This window comes from Pseudopipra pipra, chromosome 2 (assembly GCF_036250125.1).
Source record: "Pseudopipra pipra isolate bDixPip1 chromosome 2, bDixPip1.hap1, whole genome shotgun sequence".
In the NCBI taxonomy this organism is placed as follows: Eukaryota; Metazoa; Chordata; class Aves; order Passeriformes; family Pipridae; genus Pseudopipra; species Pseudopipra pipra.
In genome coordinates, this window is record NC_087550.1 from 105,581,914 (window position 1) to 105,605,897 (window position 23,984).

The window sequence follows — 23,984 nt, forward strand, 5'->3', positions numbered from 1 at the left end:
ACTTATAAAAGATATTTTAACTCAAGGTAACTGAAGGCTAGAGACACTAACCACACTCCATTATAGCCTGCTCAACTGCTTCCATTTAATTTCAGTGACCATCAGATTAGATCATAGATTAACTGACCTTTAGAAAGCTAAAGGATTTCTGGCTAACGATGTAGCCCTCTATCTATTACTCATAATCTCAGGGCTAAAACCAAAAATTAGATAGAAAAAATGATTACACTGGACACATTTCAGGCAAGGCCCCTTTACTGGCATACATCATTAATGAAGTTTTCCCAGTTTATAGCAGCTGAGGATTTTTAACTTTTCATCAGCATTGCGGAGGTGGAGGGACACTCTCCAGACATCATCTGCCCTCTGACACAGGACAAGATTACATCTTTCATAACAGATACTTTTCTCCATGCACTTTGTCTTCTCCTGTGACTGCTTCCTCCTGTGTTTCACTGCACTACCGCTACAGCATTTGCATCATGTCTAACCTGAATTCCCCTTTTGCAACTCAGCTGTCCTCCTTATTTATCCACTGCATCTGGAGAATAATTTCTTTTCTTTTTCTTTGCAAATTTGGGACCACTCTCACTTGCCCAGTCCTCTTCCATTTCATCCCAGGTTTCCTCAGACTGTGCTAACCAGACTTCCAGCAATCTTCTTGCTTTTGGCCATTCCACATCTTCCATGGAGTGTGGGGCCTAAATCTAGGCACAGGATTCAGGCTGAGGCTTTCAGCAGCAAGTAGAGTAGGAGGATGATTTTGCACATCTTGCATGTGGCACTGCTGTTCATACATCGCCATATGACGTTCATTTTTTTTCTCAGCAGTATGAAATGGTTGGCATTTGGTTGGTGGCACATGGTAATTCACAGATCCTTCATGTCATTTTCTACCGTTTTCACAGTCGTTTATTCCAAACAACATGTAGAAGTTTGCCCTTGTCCTTGCTGAACTATAGCTTGTTTATCTCACACTGTTTCTCCTCCTCACCGAGTTTATCTGGAGACTATCATTGCCCTTCCAAGATGTATTAACTGAAGTTGGTCAGCAATGTTTTGCAATTATCGACTTTTTCATATTTTCAGTAATTACTTTCTGAATAGTTCGTCCAGTCACAAGCCCATTCTAATAATATAGGCAGTATGTCTGCAAAAACGTCCAGTCAAGGTGCTTTCCTTCATCCTGTTTTCTGTGACATCCCTTCTACATCAGCCATTCCAAGAACAAAAAAGCTGTAGTGAAAGGTACCAGCCTCTGTAGATGTTGAATTCTTAACTTTTGCATCAACAGAACAATTTAAAATTATTGAATAGCCATGACTTACCAAATGGCAGTCTTAAGCTCAGGCTGTGTAAGTGTAGTCAGGAATATGTTTTGCCTACCCTGCCTGTTAAATATGACATAACAGTTTACACACTTCATGCTTTGGTTTTAATCACCTTCATGGTAGTTTATTCTAATTTACTTTACTTTTTAATTAAGGCAGGTAACCCAGCTCACAAAAGGTGTCTCTACGTAGTCTGAGTATGTCACTACTGTGATGATTTTTATGTTGTGGCAGGTTTCTTTGTCCCCCTCACTAGTTGCTAACTGAGTGGAAAAAATTAGAAGCCAGGAAAGATGTTGCCAGAGACCTCCTTCCCCAGTAGGCACCAAAAGAGTAAAGGTCCCCTTTGGTGACTGGAGGTTGAGCTGTGAGAGCCAGGCAGGAGGCAATACCTGGGACTGGCCTGAGCCCCCACCAAGGGGCTGTGCTGGGGGCGAGGTAGCAGAGGAGGGCAGGCTGGCTGCAGCCACTGTTTTCTCTGGGGATATTTTGTCAAGTCAAACTAGGAACTGTTAGTCCTCAGCTCTGGATTTATACAGGTATTTCTAACATGAAAGTGAAGCCTAAAACCTGGAAAATTGGCAGGCTCCCACCATTTGTCTGGACTTACTTTGAATTAGTATATGCCTCCGTGGTTTTTTAAAACTATCATCTACATTTATCAGTGTGTAAACAAGTAATTTAAGGACAAGTTTACTCACATGTCTAGTTCATGAATAGGAATACTTTGTTGAACTAGGGCTATTCATTTTTGACCCTACGGACCAAAAAACTTGGTTGAATTTAAAATAGCAGATTATTAATGTTAGCTGAAAAACAGAATTAAAATTCTGATTTCCTGTTGCCTGCTTCATTAAAAACTACAGATGTTTGGTCTGGCACAGATGCTAACATATTCATCATAAGTTTCCCTTACGCATTAAACACTGTTTAATAACTGCCAGTTTTTTAAAAATACCAGTTTCCTGAAAAAAAACCACAGTGTTACCAAACAAACCATTGAACAACAAGCAGCACTGTCTGAACAAGTTTTTGGCGTGACTTTTTTTTTTCCCGGAGGTGGAGTGGAACATAGGCACTCAAAAGAAAATTGCAGCATAGCCTTTTGCACTGAAGAGAAAACTAGCAATGTGTTTCCTATTCCTTCAGAAACAAATACAGCTTATTCAGGGAGAAGTGGCTCTCTTCAGCTGCCAAGTTCGTGAAAAGCATCGGCCCTCTGAAATCGCGGTGGAATGCCAGGCACTGCCAGATATGGGCAGGGACACAGGGCCAGCTCCATCAGCTTATATTTAGCCTCCGATGCTGGCAGGGGAAAACCAGGTAGAAGTTATGAGAGTGGCTTGAGCTTGTAGCATGCTGTAAAAGGAAATGATAGCCAGCCCTGTGTGAAACTCAGCAAAACTTCTTGCCACCTCCTTGCGTCCTCCCATCACGTCCCACCCTGGCAGCATGCCCTCTCTGGGAAGAGAGGAAGCGAAGGCAGTCAAGAGAGGTCCAGGGAGGGATGACTGGGAAGGAGCAGGTGGAAATGTCAGGCACGACCCAGGCAGGATCCTCCTGAGGTTCAGTCACAGGTGGAGGAACGTCAAGGGGGACAAGGAGACTGTTACAGGGCTGTTGTCAGGAGGAAGCACAGGAGCAGGTGAGGTGCAGAACACTTTGTGAAGTACCTGGAGGTACCAGCGCTCGTAGTAGCACTTCACAGATGCAGAGAAGTTCTGATAGTTTCTGAGAAACACAAATTTATTGGACGCACACCTGCTACATGGCTTGCCTAGGGGAGAGCAGTGCTGGTGGAGGAGTGAGCTGGGATACCTGTACAGGGGCTTTATGGATGCAAAAAGTTGGAGTAGCGGTGATGGGATGTGAGATCAGAGACAGCTGGGAAAGAAGGTCAGAAGGAAAAAATTAGGAAGCAGAAGAGGGGAGGTCAGTGTGTTTGATGATGGAGTGAAAAGCACAGGAGGGCAAGTGAGAGGATTGCTGAAGGTTAGAGACCATGAAAGGAACAGGCAGTTAAACAAAGCAGGCAGCTAACAACTGGCACAAAAACCCTGAGAGGAGGAGGGTGCTCAGGCCAGCACATGCCAACACAGGCGACCCATTGGAGCTGCACTTCAGTGCCAGCAAGGCACATGTCTTGGATTCTTCTTTAGTTTTCTGGAAGAACATGCTGGTGGGGAATTGCAACATAATGCCAAATATATACACTGAAAAGCATTCATTATCCTCCCTATCAAGCATCCAAATGTTTGCTATATTCAGTAAAGCTGAAGAGTCAACATTGGTTACATACAGTTAGTCTCAAAGAGAGAAAACTAGCCCCTCCCCAGGTCTCCCCAGTGCCCTTCAGTCCACACACAGAGGTAGCACACACACCCAAGTGTTTGACTTTGTATAGTATTTTTCCTGCTGTCGGTTAATAAAAATGTGAAGTTTACTGAGTCTCCCTGTTTTTTTATTCCCTAAGCTAAGCTTTCTCACTCTTCCTCTCCAACTGCCCCTCTGCTGTCTTTTCTTGCTGGGAAGAAGGACATCTCCCTCAGCTGGTTCCCTCAGCTTGCTGCCCCCATCTCCCTTTCTCCCATCTCATCCATCTCTTTTGCAGTCTCTGGCAGCCTCCTCTAGCAGGTCTCACCCATCTTCCTGCTCCAGGCCACAGCATCTCCTTCCTGATGCCAGCACAACTCTCAGCATCTTTTGGTCTCCTTAAGCTTCCTTCATCTTTTCTCCTGTGTTCCCCTCTCCTCTCAGTGGGTCCCCTCTGCCATCTTGTTTTGATTTCCTTTAAATTCCTCTCTGATTCTCTTCTCAGCCACAGTGAGGCCCATTGCTCCTACCATTTCCCCTGTATTCTTCAGTAACTTCCTTGGCTCTCAAATAGGTCCCAACTATACCCTGCAGTTGTATGTCAGCTGTTTCAGATTTCCCAGTGATTTCCACCACTCATCCTTTTCTTTTTTCACACTGCCAAAGCACTCCGAGAGTGCCCTGGAAGTACACTTGGTTTTTTGTCACTCCATCTGCTCAGCTTTCCCGGTTCAACCCTGTGAGCTCAGTTACAGTCCTAAAACATTTTGTGGTTTGTTCCTTTCATCCCTCTTCTAAGAAATGCATAAAATTATCTGGGTTTATATACCCCGAGCAGAATCCTAGACATGTCACTTTCCTCATCACGCCTTTTTCCTCTCCTTTTTCTGTCCTCAGTCCCTCAGTCTCTTCCTGATGTCTGTAAGCAGCCATGCATCTTCTGCAGTCCTTCAAGCATCACCCAGCATTTCTGTGCCTCACACGGAAGAGCAGAAGGAAGCCCCTGGGCCACCCTTCACTCAATGTGCCAGTGAGTCCTCTCACCAAAGTTAGTGTTTTCCGCCCAAAGGGGAGGTGATTAATCACCTCCTTCACGTGCTGGTCTCCCTCATTCCAGTTCTCCTGAAGAATGATTTCCCAAGCCCCTTGAGGAGCCCAACCACTATGAAACCACTATTGCATGGGAAGGAAATAAGCTTGAAATGCAAGTGGTGGCAGAGTACTTTAGACACTTGTACTAGCCCTTTCCTGAGCAGTGCAAATGCATTGACCACATGTGACACACAGCCAACATGTGTCCATGTTCCCCCCTTACCACCACAAAGCCCAGTGAAATCCTTGCACACATATGCTTCTTGGCTTCCTAAGACTGACAGTGACTCAGATAATTTGCAATGCTTTTTGGAAAAGAGGAGTTCTATCTGTAGAAAGTCAGTCCAGAGAACAGCTAAATATTGAAACCAAGTGCTGTGCAGGCATTGAATAAGAATGGCCATTTCCCCTTAACTGATGGTGCTCCAAAATACACTTGTTTCATATGAAAACAGGTGATACAGCATGTTTAAATCATTTATGCAAAAAGTAACAGAGAGCTGTTACACTTTTACTGTCTGCATTCATTTAACTGCAGAGAAGTCAGTGCATGCAATGGTTTAATGGAGAGCTTTGTCAGAGATGTCCCAAACAGTCACAGGTACTGAGAGTTTGGCGCTGGCATCCTGATTTTCTTCAAGTAGTGAAGTCCCTCGAGAGAAACTTTCATATATATAAGAATATACTGGAAGTTCAGAGGTTAGAGAAAAAAATCCTTTTGCTATCTCTCCCTTTGTATGTGTATGTTTGTGGTATACTTTGTGTACAGGACCTGTCAGTGAAGACCTGGGACAGGAACTGATGATACTTTTCATTTTAGGTTTATCTGTGAGAGAGATGGTACATGTTTTGGGTTTCAACTAAATGGCATTTCCCAAATGCCAGTAGCCAGTAGCCCAGAGGCATGTGTGACAGAGGGGGAGCCAGCCATTTTCAGGTCATGAAATCTCTGGCAGAGGACTATTTAATCCAGAAGTGGATTAAATGAAATTGGAATATGTCTAGATGCTTTGTGGAAAGCCTGAGTTCCAAATTTGTAATTACTTTTTTTAAAATAGTAGGTTGAATGTGCTTTAACTGAATTTTTGCAACTTTCTGAACATTGTGTTTCACATACGGCTTATCTATATATTGTGAGTAAGAGCAGTGACAAACATCACTTAAACAGGAGAATTTAAGGGTATGCCTGAGATGTTTTTGTTGCAGCTTTCTCATTTGAAGTGTGGTAAACAAATCCATATTCCACTGGCCCATATTCCACTAGGACAACACTCCTAGAAGCAAATTATATTTTAGCTTGTGGGCTTAGAAATTTAAAGCAGATTTAAAACATGATTTTGTCCCGGATGTACTTCACTGCGTCTTACTCCATCTTCAGGAGCTGTCGCTTGGCTGGTCTGTAACTTGGTAAACATTAACCTTTCACAGGTGATTGCAGAAGGCTTTCACTTTTAAATACTTCTTTTACACAGCATGCATAAAATTTGTCAAAAAACTCAAATGAAGAAAATCAGTTTGCAGTTTTTGAGTCATAGCATGTCATATGTGAGATGAACCCATTGGTACTTAACATACTAACTCCAGATCTAACCACCTCCTTGGCTAGAGAGGCTAGAGGTGCATCACAGAGGAATTCATCTTGCAAGCCATATCTGTCATTCCTTTATTATCCTGGCATCAGACTCTCCCTTCCTGTACAGCATCCCTGGTGCGTCCCACTACCCCCACACACCCCAGGGTCTGCACCCCATGCCAGCAGTGGTAGTGAGCATCTGCAGATCCCTGTCCTTCTCTTCTTGTCATCCTCCGTGCGCCTTTCTCCCTGTCTCTTCAAATAACAGCTTAGACACAGCACACTGTGCTTCCTGGAGAATTTTCTGATGGTTCTGAGTTAAAGAGGATGGAGGAGTGTGGGACTTTGGGGCAAGGAGACCTTTGAAGGCCAGCCAGAGTCAGACACTCCCCTGCTGTTTGCCCCAGAAGCATGGGGTTGCACATACAGCACAGGTTTGGCTCAAATGCTTTCGGTTCAGACCTGCACAAGGTCCGGGTAGTCAGCAGATGAGTGTCCTATGCAGACATAACTATTCCAGCAGCTAAAACCAAATTATACTAACGCTCAGCTCCTTCTGTTGCACTGAATGAAATATGACTTTTAACTTTTGCCATATCTTTTGTGAAAACAGAGGAAAGCAAGTCACACACTTAAACAGAGCTGACAGCCTGCTATTTAAACGCCAAAACAAGCCTTTGCTGATTCTTAAGTGGAATTAAATATTCGCTGTATATATAAAAGTAGATTTTGAACCAAAACTTAGTTTGCTTATCTGTCTTTCTGAAAATATAAGAACCACTCAGGTTTTCTCTCAAATGCATTTCTGGTTTTGAAATGTGTTTATCTGACATTCTTGCTATCACTGTAACAAGAAAATTGCAAATATTACGTTGGTTCAATAGTAAATAAGGGTGATACAAGAAAAAAATCCAGCATTTTCCAAAAGCCTAAATCAGTACTTTTTATTCTATTGAAATCAATGGGACTGTCCAGGATTAACCACATAACTGCTGAATTACACATATAATCATTATTATAAGCAGCTGTTAATTTAAACAGTTTGGTATGCTTTAAAAAATATTTAGTAGTCAGATTTTTTTCATAATGAATAGCTTAAAAATGCATATACTCAAAAAAGAAAAAGTGGTGAACTATGTTACTACCATTGCTGATTAGGGCTTTTGGTGAAGTCTAGGACTATGAGTAATGAGGCTTAATTCTACTTAATTAAAAAACTTCTCATTGGTTTTGTTTCTTTTCCTCTTATATAGGTAGAAATTACAGGAACATATGTGTGTATGTATTTCTTCAAAGCTAGGGATTTATATATAGAATGATTTTCATTTCAATAGTAATATGTAGATCATGCTTTTAAAATTAGCTTGTGACTTGTACCATTTTCTAAACATTGGCTCATTGTTGCTTGTTTGCCACGTCAAAAAATAGTGTTGGGGAGCTTATAGGTGGGGTGCATCATGTACCTCATGCATCACTGACTGTGTCCCGACCATTTAGGGTGAGACCTAGAATGTGAGGGTGGTTTCTTTTCGTCGGTACCTTCTTTGTGCAAATGTGTACTTTGTAGTATAACGCGGAAAGGGCTATGCCTGACCAAAACAGACTTTCACAGGAGAACAGAGAGTTGATCCTGTGCTGCATTTTCAAAAGTTAAGTTTAGAAATGTAGAAAATGTAGGATATTATGGCAGACATTCACTGCCAGAAGACTGGGATCAAAATCACTCTGGTGTAGCAGATCCATACACGTCTTATGAGGAACTTAGCCCCCTTTTGAGCTGTGCTTGGGAGTGCTACACAAGACCTAAATGAGGCATTAACCTTGTGCTGGATTTCCAGACGCACCCCATTTTCCTGACTGTGCATTAAGCAATTTGAGCATGGGCTTAATGGCCCAGAGAGTCTTTCTACAGGATCTATGACTGAAAATATCATTGTGGTCTCGCAGCGTGAAGCACTGAGCACCAGTTGAAGATTTCTTCTCTGCGTGCACCAGCCAATACACTGTGTTGCACGGGGACACTTTCTCTTCAGCGGTGCGCTTCTGTGGGCACAGCCACCCACAGCTGTGAAACACAGCAGATACTGAGTGCATATTAATAAACATTTTGGTTTCTCTTATTTTGTTGCCAAGTGAATACAGCACAAAACATAACTCTCCAGAGACTGAGGCAGATTTTTATCTGGTGTGACTGTGCCAATTCACTGTGTGTTTGATGCTGGTAGTAAGTTGAAGAATACATGGGCGTGCCTGGGGCTTTCTGACTGGAATGGCCAGTGCTGTTGTAAACAGGTTGAAGAGATCAGCCTGATGCTTGAGGGTGAATGGGTAATACTTAAATGTAAAGCAAAAACAGAGATTGTTCTAATGGTATCACATCTAGATGCATAACAGACTGACATACTTAATTTCAGTATGTTTCTCTTTTGGGAAGATCCCAAGTCAGATGTTAATACTTGCAGCTGTAGTACACCTTAGTACCTATGTGTAAAATTTATTCATCTTTCAAACAATAATTGCAAATACTGAACCTACTCAATAGTATTGTCATATTTTTGAGGTATGTTGTCCTATCTGTAATTCAGTTACAATACAGACATGTAGGATCTGTAAATAAAACATTGCAATATGTACAGCCAATGCTTATACCACTACATCCCATCCCATATTGCTCTTCATGTGTTCTTCTTAATCCATGTACCATGCCTGCACATAGCATTCAGGCTTACTTGGCCTTTGAACCTGTGCTTGGAAGGATGAAATGAAGTCAGGCTGTGCTTGGGTGGCTGGGACTTCAATCACTTTGCAAATGATGATGCATTTAAGACTACTCAACTGTCAACAGCCTGCAGTCCCCTTGCTGCAATTCTCCTGAGATGAACACTGCTGCCTGGAAACAACTGATCAGATGAGTACCTTAGAGGATGTTAGTGTCCTGTAGGACTCTCTAGTGTCCTATAGACTCTACGCTGTGAACTGGGCTCCCAGAAACACCTAGGCAAGTGTAGAAAAAGCAAGTAGGATTCACAGTGCATTTTCTCAGCTTGGCAGAACTGTCTGGGACAGACAAGTCTGCACATCGTGGGATGTCTAATGATAGGCACCCTCTTTGAGGTCTGACATTCACACAGCAAAACTGTAGTGTTGCAGCACCACTTATGGACCACAAAGGTGGACATTGCTTAGAGTAACACCCAGTTTGTTGCACCAGCATGGTAATGACCGTTTAACTGGTTGGCTCAACCTGTGCCAGTAAATTGTTACCCACTCGGTGAAAAGTGTTATCTAAATTAGGCTTGGTGCTGATTCTGTATGCGTGCTGAAGGATCATTATTTTATTTTAGTGAGAACAGGGTATGAAGCCAGATGTTTGCTTCAGCTGGATGCAAATATTCTTGCTCTGCCTGTCATATTCAGTAGCACTTTGAACCTGCTATATGTTCCAAGTTGAAATTGTGCCTGCTGGGAGAGGCCACATGAGGCAGGTTGGGTATTCAGTCAACAGCTGGTTGATTGCAACTCCTGTGACAAAGGGAGTCTGGATTAGTAGTTTCACTTGGCTTGTCAGAAGATGGGAGCTGATGAGCTCACTGATCTAGCTGGAAAAAATAAGTCAGCAGGGGGAAATTATCTCAGCTTCTTTGTTGACATTACTGTGGAAAGCAGTCCTAGAGTTGAGCAGTGTACATTGTTATTTTTAATACTGTCAGCTCGGAAAATTCATTGCACCTTCATTATATCATATGTTATTGCAGGTACCGTTTTGGAAAGGGCATTCCTGCGATATGATATATTCTGATCTCCCATGTACTATTTTTGAACAAGTGGAGTTCTTGAGACCTTGCCTGCATTGGCAGCAAGCTGGGATATGAATTTACAGCATCCTAGCTATTTCATGTTAATTCATCCAGTGTTTGTCTCTGCAGATGATATTTCACTGCACTTTGAATGTGAATCAAGCTGTGCTTCACAGATACCCACGAAGAAAGCTGGTGCAACATAGTTTGCCCTCTGTACCTTCACACCCTTTTTCACAGCACACTAAATTCCTCTTGCAGACAAGTACTCCTATTCAGTGGGGTGATTTCATGCTTAAATCAACCTAAGTAGGACAACATTTGTCCAGATGATAGCTTACAAGGATGCATCCATTACAATACAAGCAAAAACCTTAAATCAAAATCCATACCTAACCTCCATAATTCCATTAGAGCATGCTTCCACTTCAAATTTTTGCCTACCCAGTTTACAAGGCTCCCGTATATCCTACCATGACTCATTCCCCATTTCAGCCAGTCTTTTTTACCATCAGCATCAGGAAAAGATTTCAGTTTAAAAAGTAACCCTCAAAAAAAAAAAAAAAGAAATCACACAAAAAAACCCAAAACAAAACAAAAACCCCACAACAACAACAACAACAAAACAAACAAAAAAAAACCAAACAAAAAAAACACACACAAAACAAAGGCTACTTTCTAATCCCAACCATTCCTTTAGTTAGTAGCCATGTGGGAGCAGCAAACTTTAGTAAGAGATGGGAACTAATGCCTGAGAAGGGAGAAACACCCCCTAACTCAGCTCTGCCACTAGAGAAGTGTGCCCCCTTAGGAAGACAGTTTGATGCTTTATTGGCCTTAATTCTGGCAGTTAATGGGCAACATATGTACTGGTGCAGCCTTCAGCCTCACTGAGGTGGAGATCAATCTTTATTAGCATTTTGTGCACCTCTGCGTTAAAATGGGATTAATAAAATTGATTACCCCTGAAATGCAACCTTCCACACAGAAGGCTGGAACTTCACAACCTGTAATTGGTGCTTTATTCAGAGAGATTTTACTCAAGTATCAAGCACATACAGAGACATACAACCTTCAAAACAGTAAGGGAAAAAAAGCCAAGACCTGGAGTGTACTATTACTCTCTAGTTTCACAGGTAGGTAAAACTGCAAAAACAGGAACCAAAACATTGTTCTCAGCCATTCACCTTAATTTCTCTTACAGAAGTCTATTTGAATATGCAAACCTAATCTTCACGACATCAAAACTTAACATATCCCATAATCTTTAAACAAAAAAGCAGGCAACAGCCCTTATTTCAGGGAAGCAGTTAAGCCAAATGAATAGAGAACTGGTCTTTGACTGCAGTGACCAGGAGGTCACTTTACTGCCCTCCCACAAGCTCTGGGGCTGCTTAAATCCCTTCACCCCTCTCTGCTTTGGTCTTGCAGTTTGCCAGTCAGGAGCAGAGCCAACATTAAGCCTGGGCTGCTGATGCCCATTTGTAAAGACCCTTTGAGCAACCACTTAACCACAAAGGATGCATTTCTTTTTTGAGGTTTTAAAATGGTACTAAAAAGAATAGTTTCAGTGCCTGCACCTAAGTAGTATTTTAAAATTAGGTAAATAATTTGACAGTTGTAAAGAAGAGGAAATGTTGCTTTAGTTTTAACAACTTTCTGCAAGGGCTTTTTTTTCCTCATGCATGCTCTGCATTGATTTTGCAGAGCATGTGTAATTGCAAGGCTTGATTCTGAAGGAGGAAAATGAAACTTTTTATAGCATTTTCAGGCTACTCATAAAAGTGCTGTGTTTAAGCTAGGCCCAAGTGATTGGTTTAGTTGGTGGTATTATCATTAAGTTCTAAAGTTAAAGGTAGCCCACCTCAGCATGTAAAAACTGTAAGCTCCTCGGAATTAACAGTAACTATCTTCTTTATTTTCTTTGACTACAAAAGCCAGAACGTCTGTTCCCAGTCATCCAAGATATGGTAGGAGTATCTCCTAAATGCTAGGTAGCAGAAAAAGAGAATAAAGAAAAACGTTTGATCCCCATTTTATCCAATACCTTTCTCCTGTCCCTTTAACATTTTCCTTTGCCCCTTCAGAACCCCTTTTTCTTAAAAATACCCTGTCTTTCTGTGTAGTCCTTGTTAGCTCATGGTTGTGCAGCCTGACTGTAGGGCATGACCAGTGAATCATAAAAGTAAATGTCAACAGGAAAAGATCTCCAGTAGCCCATTAGCTGTTTGAGATCATATTTATTATTTACTGAATGACCGTGAATAATGAACAAATTGCTCTAAATGATTGCAGATTTGTGGCTAAATCTCTATTAAAAAGAGAAAATCAGTTAAAGCAATTGCAGAATTTATTTACAAGGAAAAAATTGCCTTCTTCTCATTAATATTATGTAGAGCAGACATAGCACCAGTTAGAGAAATAGAGGTAATTACTGCAAATTGGTTATGAATGAAAAAAATGGAAACTTTGAAATAGCAGAAAAGTGAAAAAAATTCTCACAAAATGCTTCCATGGAGGTATCTGCTCTAATCTCAATGGGTTAGACTTACATGAGCATCAGTGAGTTAGACAGTGTTGGAGATTGCTACTCCAAGTTGTGTTTACACTCAATATTTAGAGGAGTAAATTAAGTAAATCCCATCCTAGCTAAATACAGCTAATCATTTGACTGCCATGCCTGGTTTGTGCATGAATTGCAGCCTAATTTTGTTCTCAGAGGATACTGGTCAGGTCAGTAGTGCCGCTGATGCAAAAAGTGTGCAACTTTCATTTAGGCATATCCTCCTAAAGGTAAATGATAATTCTGTAGCTATTATACAAGTGGACAGAGAAATCACAAACTGTACAATTGAAGGAAAATACCCATTCCTAGCACACAGATTGTGTAGCAAACAACAAAAGGAACCTATCCTAAAATAGAAGAGTATCCAAATATTTTTCTCTTGGCTTTGTGGAGCACATGTGGTGACGCCTCTTCATGCATTTACTTGAGCAGTTCTCTAAATCAGATTCCATTTTAGGGTAGTCTTGAAAACTATATATCAGCAAAGTGTGGTTTTATGTTTCCTACTTAAAGAAAGTGTGTGGTATTGGAAATCATGTTATCAGACATTATCCAAAATCTTATACCTCTTAGAAAGTCATGTTTAGCATCATATTTAACTAGCTCTAATTTCTTTCTCTCATTGCAGAATCAAAGGCTTTCCAAATTAATATGACTATTTGAGTATTTTTAGGCAAGAGCCTATTAACGTTGAAATGGGTTTTTTTACAAAAGCATGCTATAGCTAAAGCTCATGATGGAAGTAATTTGTAATATTCAATGACCTCATTTTATTCTGTTTTGCTCACTCAAAGCTAATGCATATGATGCCATGTGAAATTCTCAGAGAAGCCTGTCTGCAGGACTTATGGGAGCCATAAATGGATTAAACCTCTCACTCCCTGCTTTGGCAAGTGATCAGTTACATTTAAATAAAGGTCAGTCTGTCTTTACAAAGAACACACTGAAAGCAAGCTTAATAGCTTTCCCTACTGAGCCTAGAACATAACTATTTGAAGCATAATTAGCAACGGGGTGCCAGTCACTGATTGTGCTTTTTGCTTGATTTTATGTCTGGGGAGTTCCAGTATTCCCCATTAGCTTTAAGAGGGGGCACAGTGCTAGTTATCAAATTGACAGTCTCGACCTGGCCTCTGAAAGCAGCTGTAAAACATTGTTTGGGAAAATTAAGATGAATGCCAAAACCAGGACCGTAATATTGCTACAAATTGGACATTCAAGGTCCATGCCGTGACTCCAAATAACAAAATAGGTAAAATATCTGATATACATGAGAGTGCGGGCTTTGTTACCCGGTGATGAGGAGATACATCAGCTGTCCTATTATCTCGTGAGCTCTGTATTGTGAATTCTTTATAAAATACCTATTCTTTTCAGCATTAACAGAGTGCCAGCTCTGTCATCTGTTAAAATCTGGATTTCAGGAAGGATGGAGTGAATCAGCTACAACTGCCTCTCCAGTAAAAGGTGCTGACCACAAAAGGGTTATTTTGTGAAGTTAATTAAATATTTAGCCTATATGGTGCATTTAAGAATAAACATGATCATAGAACCCTAGAATGTCTTGGGTTGGAAGGCACATTCAAGATCAACTAGTTCCAACCCCCTAATATATCCATGGTCTTCCAGTTCCCAGAATACCTGATTCGTCTGAGGTTTCTTGATGGCTATTTATAGCCCTTGTAGCAGAAGTGATAATTGTCTACAGGTGGAGAGAACAGAGCTGATACAGCACTTTTGGTACTCTGCAGACAGCCTGAAATTTTAAGAGAGATCTCTGAATTACCTTGACCTGCTTGACTGGAGCATCAGTTTCAAAAGTCCAGTGATTACACTTCAGTGTTATCAGCAACTAATTTAGCACTGATTATGAGGGAAGATGGGTAAGAGCAAAACACAGCTGTTGGGAATTTCTGAAGATAATCTAAGAGCAGACCAGAGAGGTAGACAGGTGATAGCAAAATATGCAAAAGAACGAGGAGGAGGAATTAAAAGGCAGCAAAGAGGGTTGGATTAGATGGAAGGAGTCTGTTAAGTAAAGATGAACTTAATACGAATTATTATGAGAAAATATTACAGTCTTACATTTTAGGTGTGCTACGAAGACTATATTCTGTTCATCTCTGTAAATCACCAGCCTACTTTTACCTCAGCCCCTCTCACCTGGTAGCTGGTCAATGGCTGAGTTCCCAGCTCAGGTCTACTATGAAAGAGCAGATGTCTATGTCCTCCAAATGCATCTTGACTATCAGTCACAAAATAGAAACTCTAAGAGGAAGACAACTAACCAAGGATTAAGATAAAACCATGTACTTTTCCTGATTTACCTGCACTTGGGGGTTAAACACAGGATTTTAGGTCAGTAGATCTTAATCTCCTTTCGTGAATGGTATATCCATTTTAAGAGTCAATTAAATACATTATCAAATGTAGGCATTGCCAAGGAAAATATGGCTGTATTTGTTTTTACAAGCCCTTAGATATATAAAGAAGACCAATGCCTTAAGCAGCTCTATATCAGCTCTACCACTCTGCATCTCTAAAATTTATTTGTGCTTTCTTTGTCCTGCTTCTAGGATTTCTTTTTCCTGACAGAAAATTTGTACAGGACGTGGACAAATCAGTGACTAATTTAATTGACAGTTTTCAGCTTATATGGAATTTCCATTTTTTACAGATTTTCTACAAAGCAGCCAACTACTGCTCTGCTTCCTGCATAGGCACTTCAGGTTGTAGTTGTTTGTTTTCATCACAGGTCAGATACCATCACCAGGAAAAACTAATTTGAAAGCATCTTCCATCACAGGCACTCCGAAATAATGAAATGAAACAGCCAACCAGAAAAAAGAATTGTTTTTCTTTAACCCATGAATCTCAGTGATGTAGAACTCTCAAGCTCTGGCAGTAAGGCTTGCTAGTCAGGTAGCGAATGCACTCCTGTGGCTCACACCTCCATAATCATTTCTCTCTTCTGCAGGACGTTTCCTTCAAGCATGGGTAATGGCTGTGTCATCTTTGAGTTTTCAGCATGTCCACATTACATTTTTCCACGTGTTGATTCAAGTACTTTAAACGCTCACTTTGTTCTCTATTGTAGGTCATGGGTTATATGGGACTTTTGAAATGTTGTCCTCCTGGAGAAAAACTAGAGAAGACCAACACGTTAAAGAGAGGACTGCAGCCGTATTTGCAGACTCCATGCTCTCGTTTTCTCTCACCACTGCCATGTACCTGGTCACTTTTGGAATAGGTGCCAGTCCCTTCACTAACATTGAAGCAGCCAGGATTTTCTGCTGCAATTCCTGTATTGCAATTTTCTTCAACTACCTCTATGTACTCTCCTTTTATGGTTCCAGCCTGGTGTTTACTGGCTACATAGAAAACAACTACCAGCATAGTATCTTCTGCAGAAAGGTACCAAAGCCAGAGGTATTGCAAGAGAAGCCTGCATGGTATAGGTTTCTTCTGACAGCCAAATTCAGTGAGGACACAGATGATTCAGAGGAAACGAACACTTACGAGAGTCATCTTTTGGTGTGGTTCCTGAAACGCTATTATTGTGACTGGATAACAAACACTTATGTCAAGCCTTTTGTAGTTCTCTTTTACCTTGTTTATATTTCCTTTGCCTTAATGGGCTACCTGCAGGTCAGTGAAGGGTCAGAGCTGAGCAACATCGTAGCGACTGCGACACGAACCATCGAGTATACAACTGCCCAGCAGAAGTATTTCAGTAACTACAGCCCAGTGATTGGGTTCTACATCTACGAGTCAATCGAGTACTGGAACACCAGTGTCCAGGAGGACGTGCTGGAGTACACCAAGGGCTTTGTGAGGATATCTTGGTTCGAAAGCTACTTAAATTACCTTAGGAAACACAACATATCTACCGGATTGCCCAAGAAGAATTTCACTGATATGTTGAGGAACTCCTTCCTGAAGACCCCTCAGTTTGCCCATTTTTCAGAGGATATCATCTTCTCCAAGAAATACAACAATGAAGTTGATGTTGTGGCCTCCAGGATGTTCTTGGTGGCAAAGACAATGGAAACCAAGAGGGAAGAACTTTATGACCTCCTGGAGACCCTGAGGAAGCTCTCTCTCACCTCCAAGGTGAAATTCATCGTTTTCAATCCATCATTTGTGTACATGGATCGTTATGCCTCTTCAGTGGGAGCCCCCTTACAAAACTCCTGCATTAGTGCTTTATTTCTGCTCTTCTTCTCTGCATTCCTGGTCGCAGACTCTCTGATCAATGTCTGGCTCACTCTAACTGTTGCCTCGGTTGAATTTGGAGTTATAGGTTTTATGACCTTGTGGAAAGTGGAACTAGATTGTATTTCTGTGTTGTGCTTAATTTACGGAATTAATTATACAATTGACAACTGTGCTCCACTGTTATCAACCTTTGTCCTGGGCAAAGAGCTCACAAGAACTAAATGGGTGAAAAATGCCCTGGAAGTGCATGGGGTAGCTATTTTGCAGAGCTACCTCTGCTATATTGTTGGTCTGATTCCTCTTGCAGCTGTGCCTTCAAATCTGACCCGTACACTGTTCAGGTGCTTGTTTTTAATAGCATTAGTCACCTTCTTTCACTGCTTTGCCATTTTACCTGTGATACTGACTTTCCTGCCACCCTCCAAGAAGAAGAGGAAAGAAAAGAAGAATCCTGAAAACCGTGAGGAAATAGAGTGTGTTGAAATGGTGGATATGGATAGCACCCGAGTGGTTGACCAAATTACAACAGTCTAACTTGATTTGTTGGTTGCTTTTTTACACGAGGTCTTACTGAAAACAAAACAAAACAAAAAAAAAAAAAAAAAGAAAAGAAACCAGTACTGACTAAATATCTGGGGAGAGGAAGGAGTTTGGAAGTTTTCCCTCCCTCCTCTAAGCTAAATCCAGGAATATTCAAAATTATGGGAGAAATCAAAAATAAATTAAAAAAAAAAAGAAAAGAGCCAGGGGATTGTACCTTGCTCAATTTTCACACACATGCAAAGGGGAGTTGAATTTTAGATGCATGAAGTAAGATCTAATGAGAACAATTGGGTTCCTAAGCAGTCATCTGCATCGCCTGTACTGCAGATGCTGCAATTATTGTGGCTAAACCAAATCATATTGAAAGGTCAACTGTCAAGGCTGAAGTAGCACTAAATGTTCGCTGGATGTAAAGGCTTTACAAACTTTCTGCACAGCAATAACTCAAGTCAGTGAGTCAGCTCTTATAAGTCTTAGCCATCACATTTAATTTTTCTTTTCTCCCCTAATCTAAACATTTATGCAAGACTATATAAAAGATAGCAAACTGTACTGGGAAAGAAGGCAGTACACAGCAACCAAATGCTTTCCAAACACTTTTATGTTATAAATCACTTCTTTTTTTTCTAAAAATATCATTATTTTAAAATGGAAATCATCCCTTGTAACATTTTTAATCATGGTTTTATAGCTGTTTCTTTTTCTTATAAAAACAAAAAAGAAAAAAAAAAAATCCAGGTGACTCTGTCACTCTAGAAAATATATAATTCTATTTTATACATGTCTCGCTACTAGTTAAACATGTAATCTGCTTTACCAACTGCGATTTTTTTAGCACTCTACGAGGACATGTGAGTGGATCTAGCAGCAGATAGAAGATGGTGTACTGAATATTTCAGCACCAAAATCCATGATACAAACCTCAAATACTAAAATGTCATCAAGAAAGTGAATGTTAGGGCTCTTTTAGTGAGAGCCTATTTCAGGCCATTCACTGGTAATGCACACTAAGAGGATTAGTGGGTAGTTTTACATAATGTATAACTTAATCCCTCAATCTTCCTAGAGTACCTGTAAAGCAATAGACCTTAACAGCTATGGGCTCTTCCAAGAGACAGTAGACCGTGAGAGTTGTGTGGAACAAACTGAAGGCTGGGACTGTGGTTTAGCAGCAGCGAGTTTAACAACGTCCCCAAAGAGCCCATATCTAAGGAGCCTATTGAAAACATCACTTCTGAGAGAAAAAAGAAAAAAAAAACTTAAAAAGATTACATTACTGAGTCTTTTTGGAGCTGTGAGTTCTAAATCAATAATTCTGTCAGCATCTGTGATGTGGAGTAATACAGATAAAGCAGCATCTCTTTCCTCCTCCACCCCCTCCACCCTTAAGAGCGACAGGCTCATTACTGTAAGGTTTTATCATGTGGTTGAACCCCAGTGGGGATATGTAAGCCAATTCTGTAGGTTTTGCTGAGAGTATTCCGACTATACATTGCCTGTGAAAACCTGGTATCAGGAAGCTGACTGGTGTGTTGGGTGGTCTCATGAATATATGGACTGTTGCTTTGTGGTGCAAGTTGAATGTATTACAGCCAGATTCCTTTTTGCAGCTCATCCGGAAAGTAAGAGTACTTGAAAAGTTTTCAGCACTTGGCATAAGGTTTGCTTCAGTGACAGTATGTGGAGGGGAAAGGATATTGCAGGAGCCATGAGGCTTGGACCACTGGGAGCACTGTGGCTTGGGAGGCTGCCTGTGGTACTTGCACAGTCATTAGCACGTCTGTGGTCACAAACCCAGGGTATGCTTCATTGCATGAAACATCTCTTTAGCATCCGGTCCCAGTGATCCCCAAATACCCTGTGCGAAACCCGCAAATGCCACTGAGTGAATGTTAATTTTCAAGCAAAGAGATAATTCTGAAGCATTCTTCCTAGCAGAAAAGAAGATAACCAGATATTTTGCCCTGAAGCAAAACACTACATGCTCACTAGCAAAAAAAGTCAGCAGCGCAGCTGGCAACATTTACTTTCCCCTGGATACGTCCGTTCTCTGACCAGAAGAAAGGAAGCTGTGTCCAGGAATGCACAGGATCTTTGCTTAAATAAACAACAGTTGCTGCGGTAGCAGCTGGGAAGCTGTAACAACAACTTCAGCCTTGGCAGAACCCAGGTGGACACCTTGAAGACAGCCAAATGAATGTAAGACTAGGAAAAAGATCTGTTTCCCCTGTTTTCTTTAGAGTCAGGCTTGGGGCTATGTTTTCCAGCCAAAAATCATTCATTAAATATACTTCACTCTAGATTTTCTGTGATTATCACAATTTCATTTAAAGAAGAGTCACACTATCTCCTGCCTGTTCAACAAGAAGCTGCAGTGGTTTTTAAACTTCTGAGGGCATTAGCAAATTAGTTGAGAGTTACAGAGGAATTGCAATTCCTCTGCAGCAATCTACTGACTTGTGGAATACTTGGAAATGGGATATGTGTGAAAGAGGTTGCTTTTACACTGCAGAGAGAAATACATGGCAAACACTGATTTTATACCTCTGCTATCCGTCACGTTATCTACTTGCAAACACTAGACACAAAGGTGGTTACCATAAACATCTTGACATCTAATTGCTGTGTGTAGACAGGAGTGTCTTTAAAGAGATGTCCAAAGACAAGCTTGTAGTTTCAGAGGCCTCTCCTTAAATTTCAGCATGTATGGCCTTCAGAGATCTCCAAGAAAGTTGATAAAACCAGGGATAAAATTACTCCTATATCTCCAAACCTGTCAGAAAAAGGATGTGGAGGCAGTCCTATGACTGCAGAACAGGCTTGGGTGTCCAAGAAGGCAGGGTGAGAAGTCAGGCAGTCCACCCCCTTGCCCCAAGGCAGAGTCAACAGCATTTAAATCATTTCTGAAGGATGTTTGTCCAACTCCTTCCTAAAAAATCTTTTTAAGGGCATATTCCTTTCCTAGCAGTTCCCCACAGTGCCATGTTACCCTCTCCAGTAACTAGTAACTCCTGCTAGCTGCCCTGAACTGGGTCAGAGAAGAGGAGCCATGCCCCTCTCTACACAGGGACAGGACAGGCAGGAGACTGAAACATCCCCAAAAGAGAGAAAACCCTGATCAGAGCCAAAACCAACTTACCTATATTTTTCACTGTGTTTCACCTCAGGCTGCCATTTCATTCCCCCCCATCCAGGGCTAGCAAGGTAAAGCCATGAAAGTATCCAAGGTGCACTCATCCTGGGTCGGTGAGGTTTCTGCCTGAATCCTGATGTGTCTGAGGGATGCACCAAATATTCCTTCTCTACAGGTAGCTTGAATACCTCAACATGAACCAGAAACAGCGTGTTCTCAAGGTTTCAGACTATGCTAAGCCACTTTGGCCTTTATCCCCTTCGACTTTTTCCTCTGGAGCAACTATCTTCACCAAAATCAGTTGGTCCTCCCTGCGCTGATCGATCAGTAGGTGCAGATGCTGTGCTCTGTTCTCCGTCCAAAGCACTCCCAGTGGCTAACTGTGCATAAGTTTGCCTTTACTGGTGAACTTCCATTTTGGAAGACTACCTAGGCTTAAGCAGATTTTTGTCATACTCTTAAGTGGCTTTTTAGCCCAGGTATCACTGTGGTTTTGTTTGCAGTATAGATTACCCAATTTTTTTATAAATTCAGTGAGTAGAACAGGGTATTGTACACTGTCAGGCACTGATTAAAATCTAACAGTGAAAGTTTTAGCTAAGGCTGACAAGACTATCTAGGACTGTGGCCCACTGAGCACATGTATCTTCTACAAACATAAAATTCCATACAGTAAGGTATGATGTACAATTTATTTTTAATTACAGGGTAAGCATGGGGGAAAAGAGCCAACCAACGTGCAAATGGCCCTCAAGATCAGTCCGGTTTTGTTGTAACATAATTTCTAATGTTGTCTTAGTAGAAGTCCACTTTCAATTTACAAGTATTCTAACAGGAGGAAAAAAAAGAAGAGACAAAATTTGGTAGAGCTGTAATAACTACACTATAAAAATTAATTGATGAAGGCAGAATTTGCTGCCCAAAGCAGAAATATGAAAGTGTTCTAGTTAGATTAAAATTAGATTTGGAAGGCTGAGAAAAACCTGTCTGTCAAAGAAAAAGAGGTTCTTTTCCAAAGACAAGCAAATACACTTATCATGGTCAACTGTGTGAACCTGGAGGGAAAACAGTATCAAAGTGGCTTGAGGTTATGTTGAGCCACGAGAGGATTTGCATCTGCTCTCAAAAGCTTTCTGAGCCAGCACTGAATACAGGTAAAACATGTACTGTAAATTGAAAGGTGTACTTCTAAATGCTTTTCTCTAGGCTGACTATCCTCCTGTGAGCCATGAAATCCCCCTTCAGCCAACACCTTCTTTATTTTTATTCAAAGGGAAAACAAAACAAAGCGATGGCATGACTGGGTAGAGATCAGGGGAATCAGAAGGAAGACTGTGACTTCTCTGAAAAACTGAGAGCCAGCAAAGCAAATGGGTTTTGTGATAGAAGAACCAGTTACTTCAAAACTTAGCAAAATGGTGGGTTTTCCTATTTGTTTACTTCGGAAGCAGGTAGCATGTTAAGGGAGATGCAGGGAAGGGAAGCTGAGTTAATAGGAGTTAGCTGCGGATTTGCTGTGGGCCCCAGTAGCACCTCTGGCATGACTGGGAACTGGCAACTGGATGGGAGTGCAGTAGGGGCTGGAACAACACTGCTGTGTGGGCACTGGGGATGCCAGACCAGGGGCTGTGGTGGTGCCACTGCCCTTGTCCCCATCCCACGGCCGTGCCTGGTGTTTCCCGGAGATGCACAGCCTGCAGAGTGCACTAGCTCCCATGTGGGCATGGCTCACTCCTCCCATGCCTCATGTTGGGACAGCACTGCTGGGTTTTGATGAACCAGGACTTGCATGGTAAGGCACGAGCCCTCTGGGAACACTTTCTGGAAGATCTTGGTTGGAAGGAATTACCCAGAGCCTTTTTCTCCCCTGCCTTTGCACATGTTAAAACGCAGATCCGTACAAGTCAAATTGTACAATTAGCTATGTAGGGACAAAGTATTTCTTCCATGGCTTTTTCCTTACATTTATCACTAAAAGTACTTGTCATTTATTTTCTTATAAATATTTTGAAATAAGTAAGCCTTCCTGGGGTACACACAGTTCTGATGAGAAGGAGGCAGGGAGGGGAGAGAGCCCCTTCCCCTCCCCAAAGGTAGGAAGCATCTTCCACCCGTGGCCAGGCACTACACCATTGTGGCAGGGCACCCCCAGTGACCCCAACACAGTGCAGGGGTGGGGGCAACTTTATCCCTCCTCCCCAGTCTTAGTAGAGAACAGGGAGGAGCTTTAGCTCTAAATTGTGGTGGGGATTGGCCCCCAGGGAGCCCTTGTGAAACCCATCCGCTGCCAGGAAAGTACAATGGTGAATTTCTTGTTTGGTTGTTTTGGGGTTTTTTTTGAGAAATATGTGGCAGAAGTATCCCAAGAGGGGATTTGAACACATATTCCTGTCCATGGTGCACGGGTTGGAGCAGAGTGAGTGCCCTGACAGGCCACCGTTTGCCCTGTGGTTGTCCTGGCACAGCTTCCTGCCTGGAGAGAGGGCACCTCAGCATCATGAGCACCTGCCTGGGGCAGCTGCTTCTCAGGCACAAATTGTTCTGATGGTGTTGGCGTTCTGCAAGTCATTACCTTTTTTTAATTTTGGAAAAAGGAAAAAAAATAGATCAGTATAAACAATTCTAGGTTATTTAAGCTCCAAGAAGTCTTAACCTGCGCGTCAAATAAATGGCTTGCAAGATGTCAAAGGGTTTCTTTTGGGCTTTTTTTTAACCAATTTTTACTATTTTTGTATTAATTTAGGGGGAAAATTGTATAATGAATCTCAATGTATAGCATAAGCCTGAAATAAAATGGCTGTCTCTCTCTTTGCTTCCTGTGCTCCCAAACTGTTACAGAAATCCCTTGCCATCACCAACGTAACAAACTGATTTTCCTGACCTAACCCAAATAATCAGAATGTGCGTCCTCTCCAACTCCCCTCAGAGAGGGATGGTAGAGTAGTTCAGGGGCACCTGCTGCAGCATAGAGCCAGCAACACCCAAAAGATAATGGGCACACTGCTTCTCCAGTAGCCCCTCTTGTTCCAGGGTGCACACTGCTTGGTAGCAAGCACAGGGAAAATGCATTCCCCATCTATTAATTTCCATGTTTCTGGGACCTAAGTCCTTTTTTGGGGGGTTCCTAGACAATCCAGCATCAAAACCCCAATCTGAGCAGGCAAAGCAGCAGCTAAGGTAAAAATCTCCAATTGATTTGATCAAAAACTTAGAGTTATCTCCTCAGACAACAACTAGACCTACTGAAATCTGGTAGGTACGTAGATCTGAAGTATTACTGTTGAACAGAAATACTATTATTAAAAATGTTCTTATCAAGACCTTAGCATCCACAAACTTAGGAAGCCCCATCATCACTGAGAGACCCACCTCTCCCACCAGCAGAACCACGGCTGCTGGCCCAGGATCTTCTGATGAC

General features: G+C 41.7%; 1 protein-coding gene across 1 annotated transcript in view; it reads left to right on the forward strand.

The window, feature by feature from the left end:
- PTCHD1 (patched domain containing 1) overlaps window positions 1-23,374 on the forward strand; it is a 40,064-nt gene extending 16,690 nt beyond the window's left edge. The window contains exon 3 of the mRNA XM_064646796.1: window positions 15,770-23,374. Coding sequence (XP_064502866.1) covers window positions 15,770-17,424 — 1,655 coding nt within the window. The 3' untranslated portion in view covers window positions 17,425-23,374. The remainder of the gene's footprint in view (window positions 1-15,769) is intronic.
- Window positions 23,375-23,984: the final 610 nt, after the last annotated feature.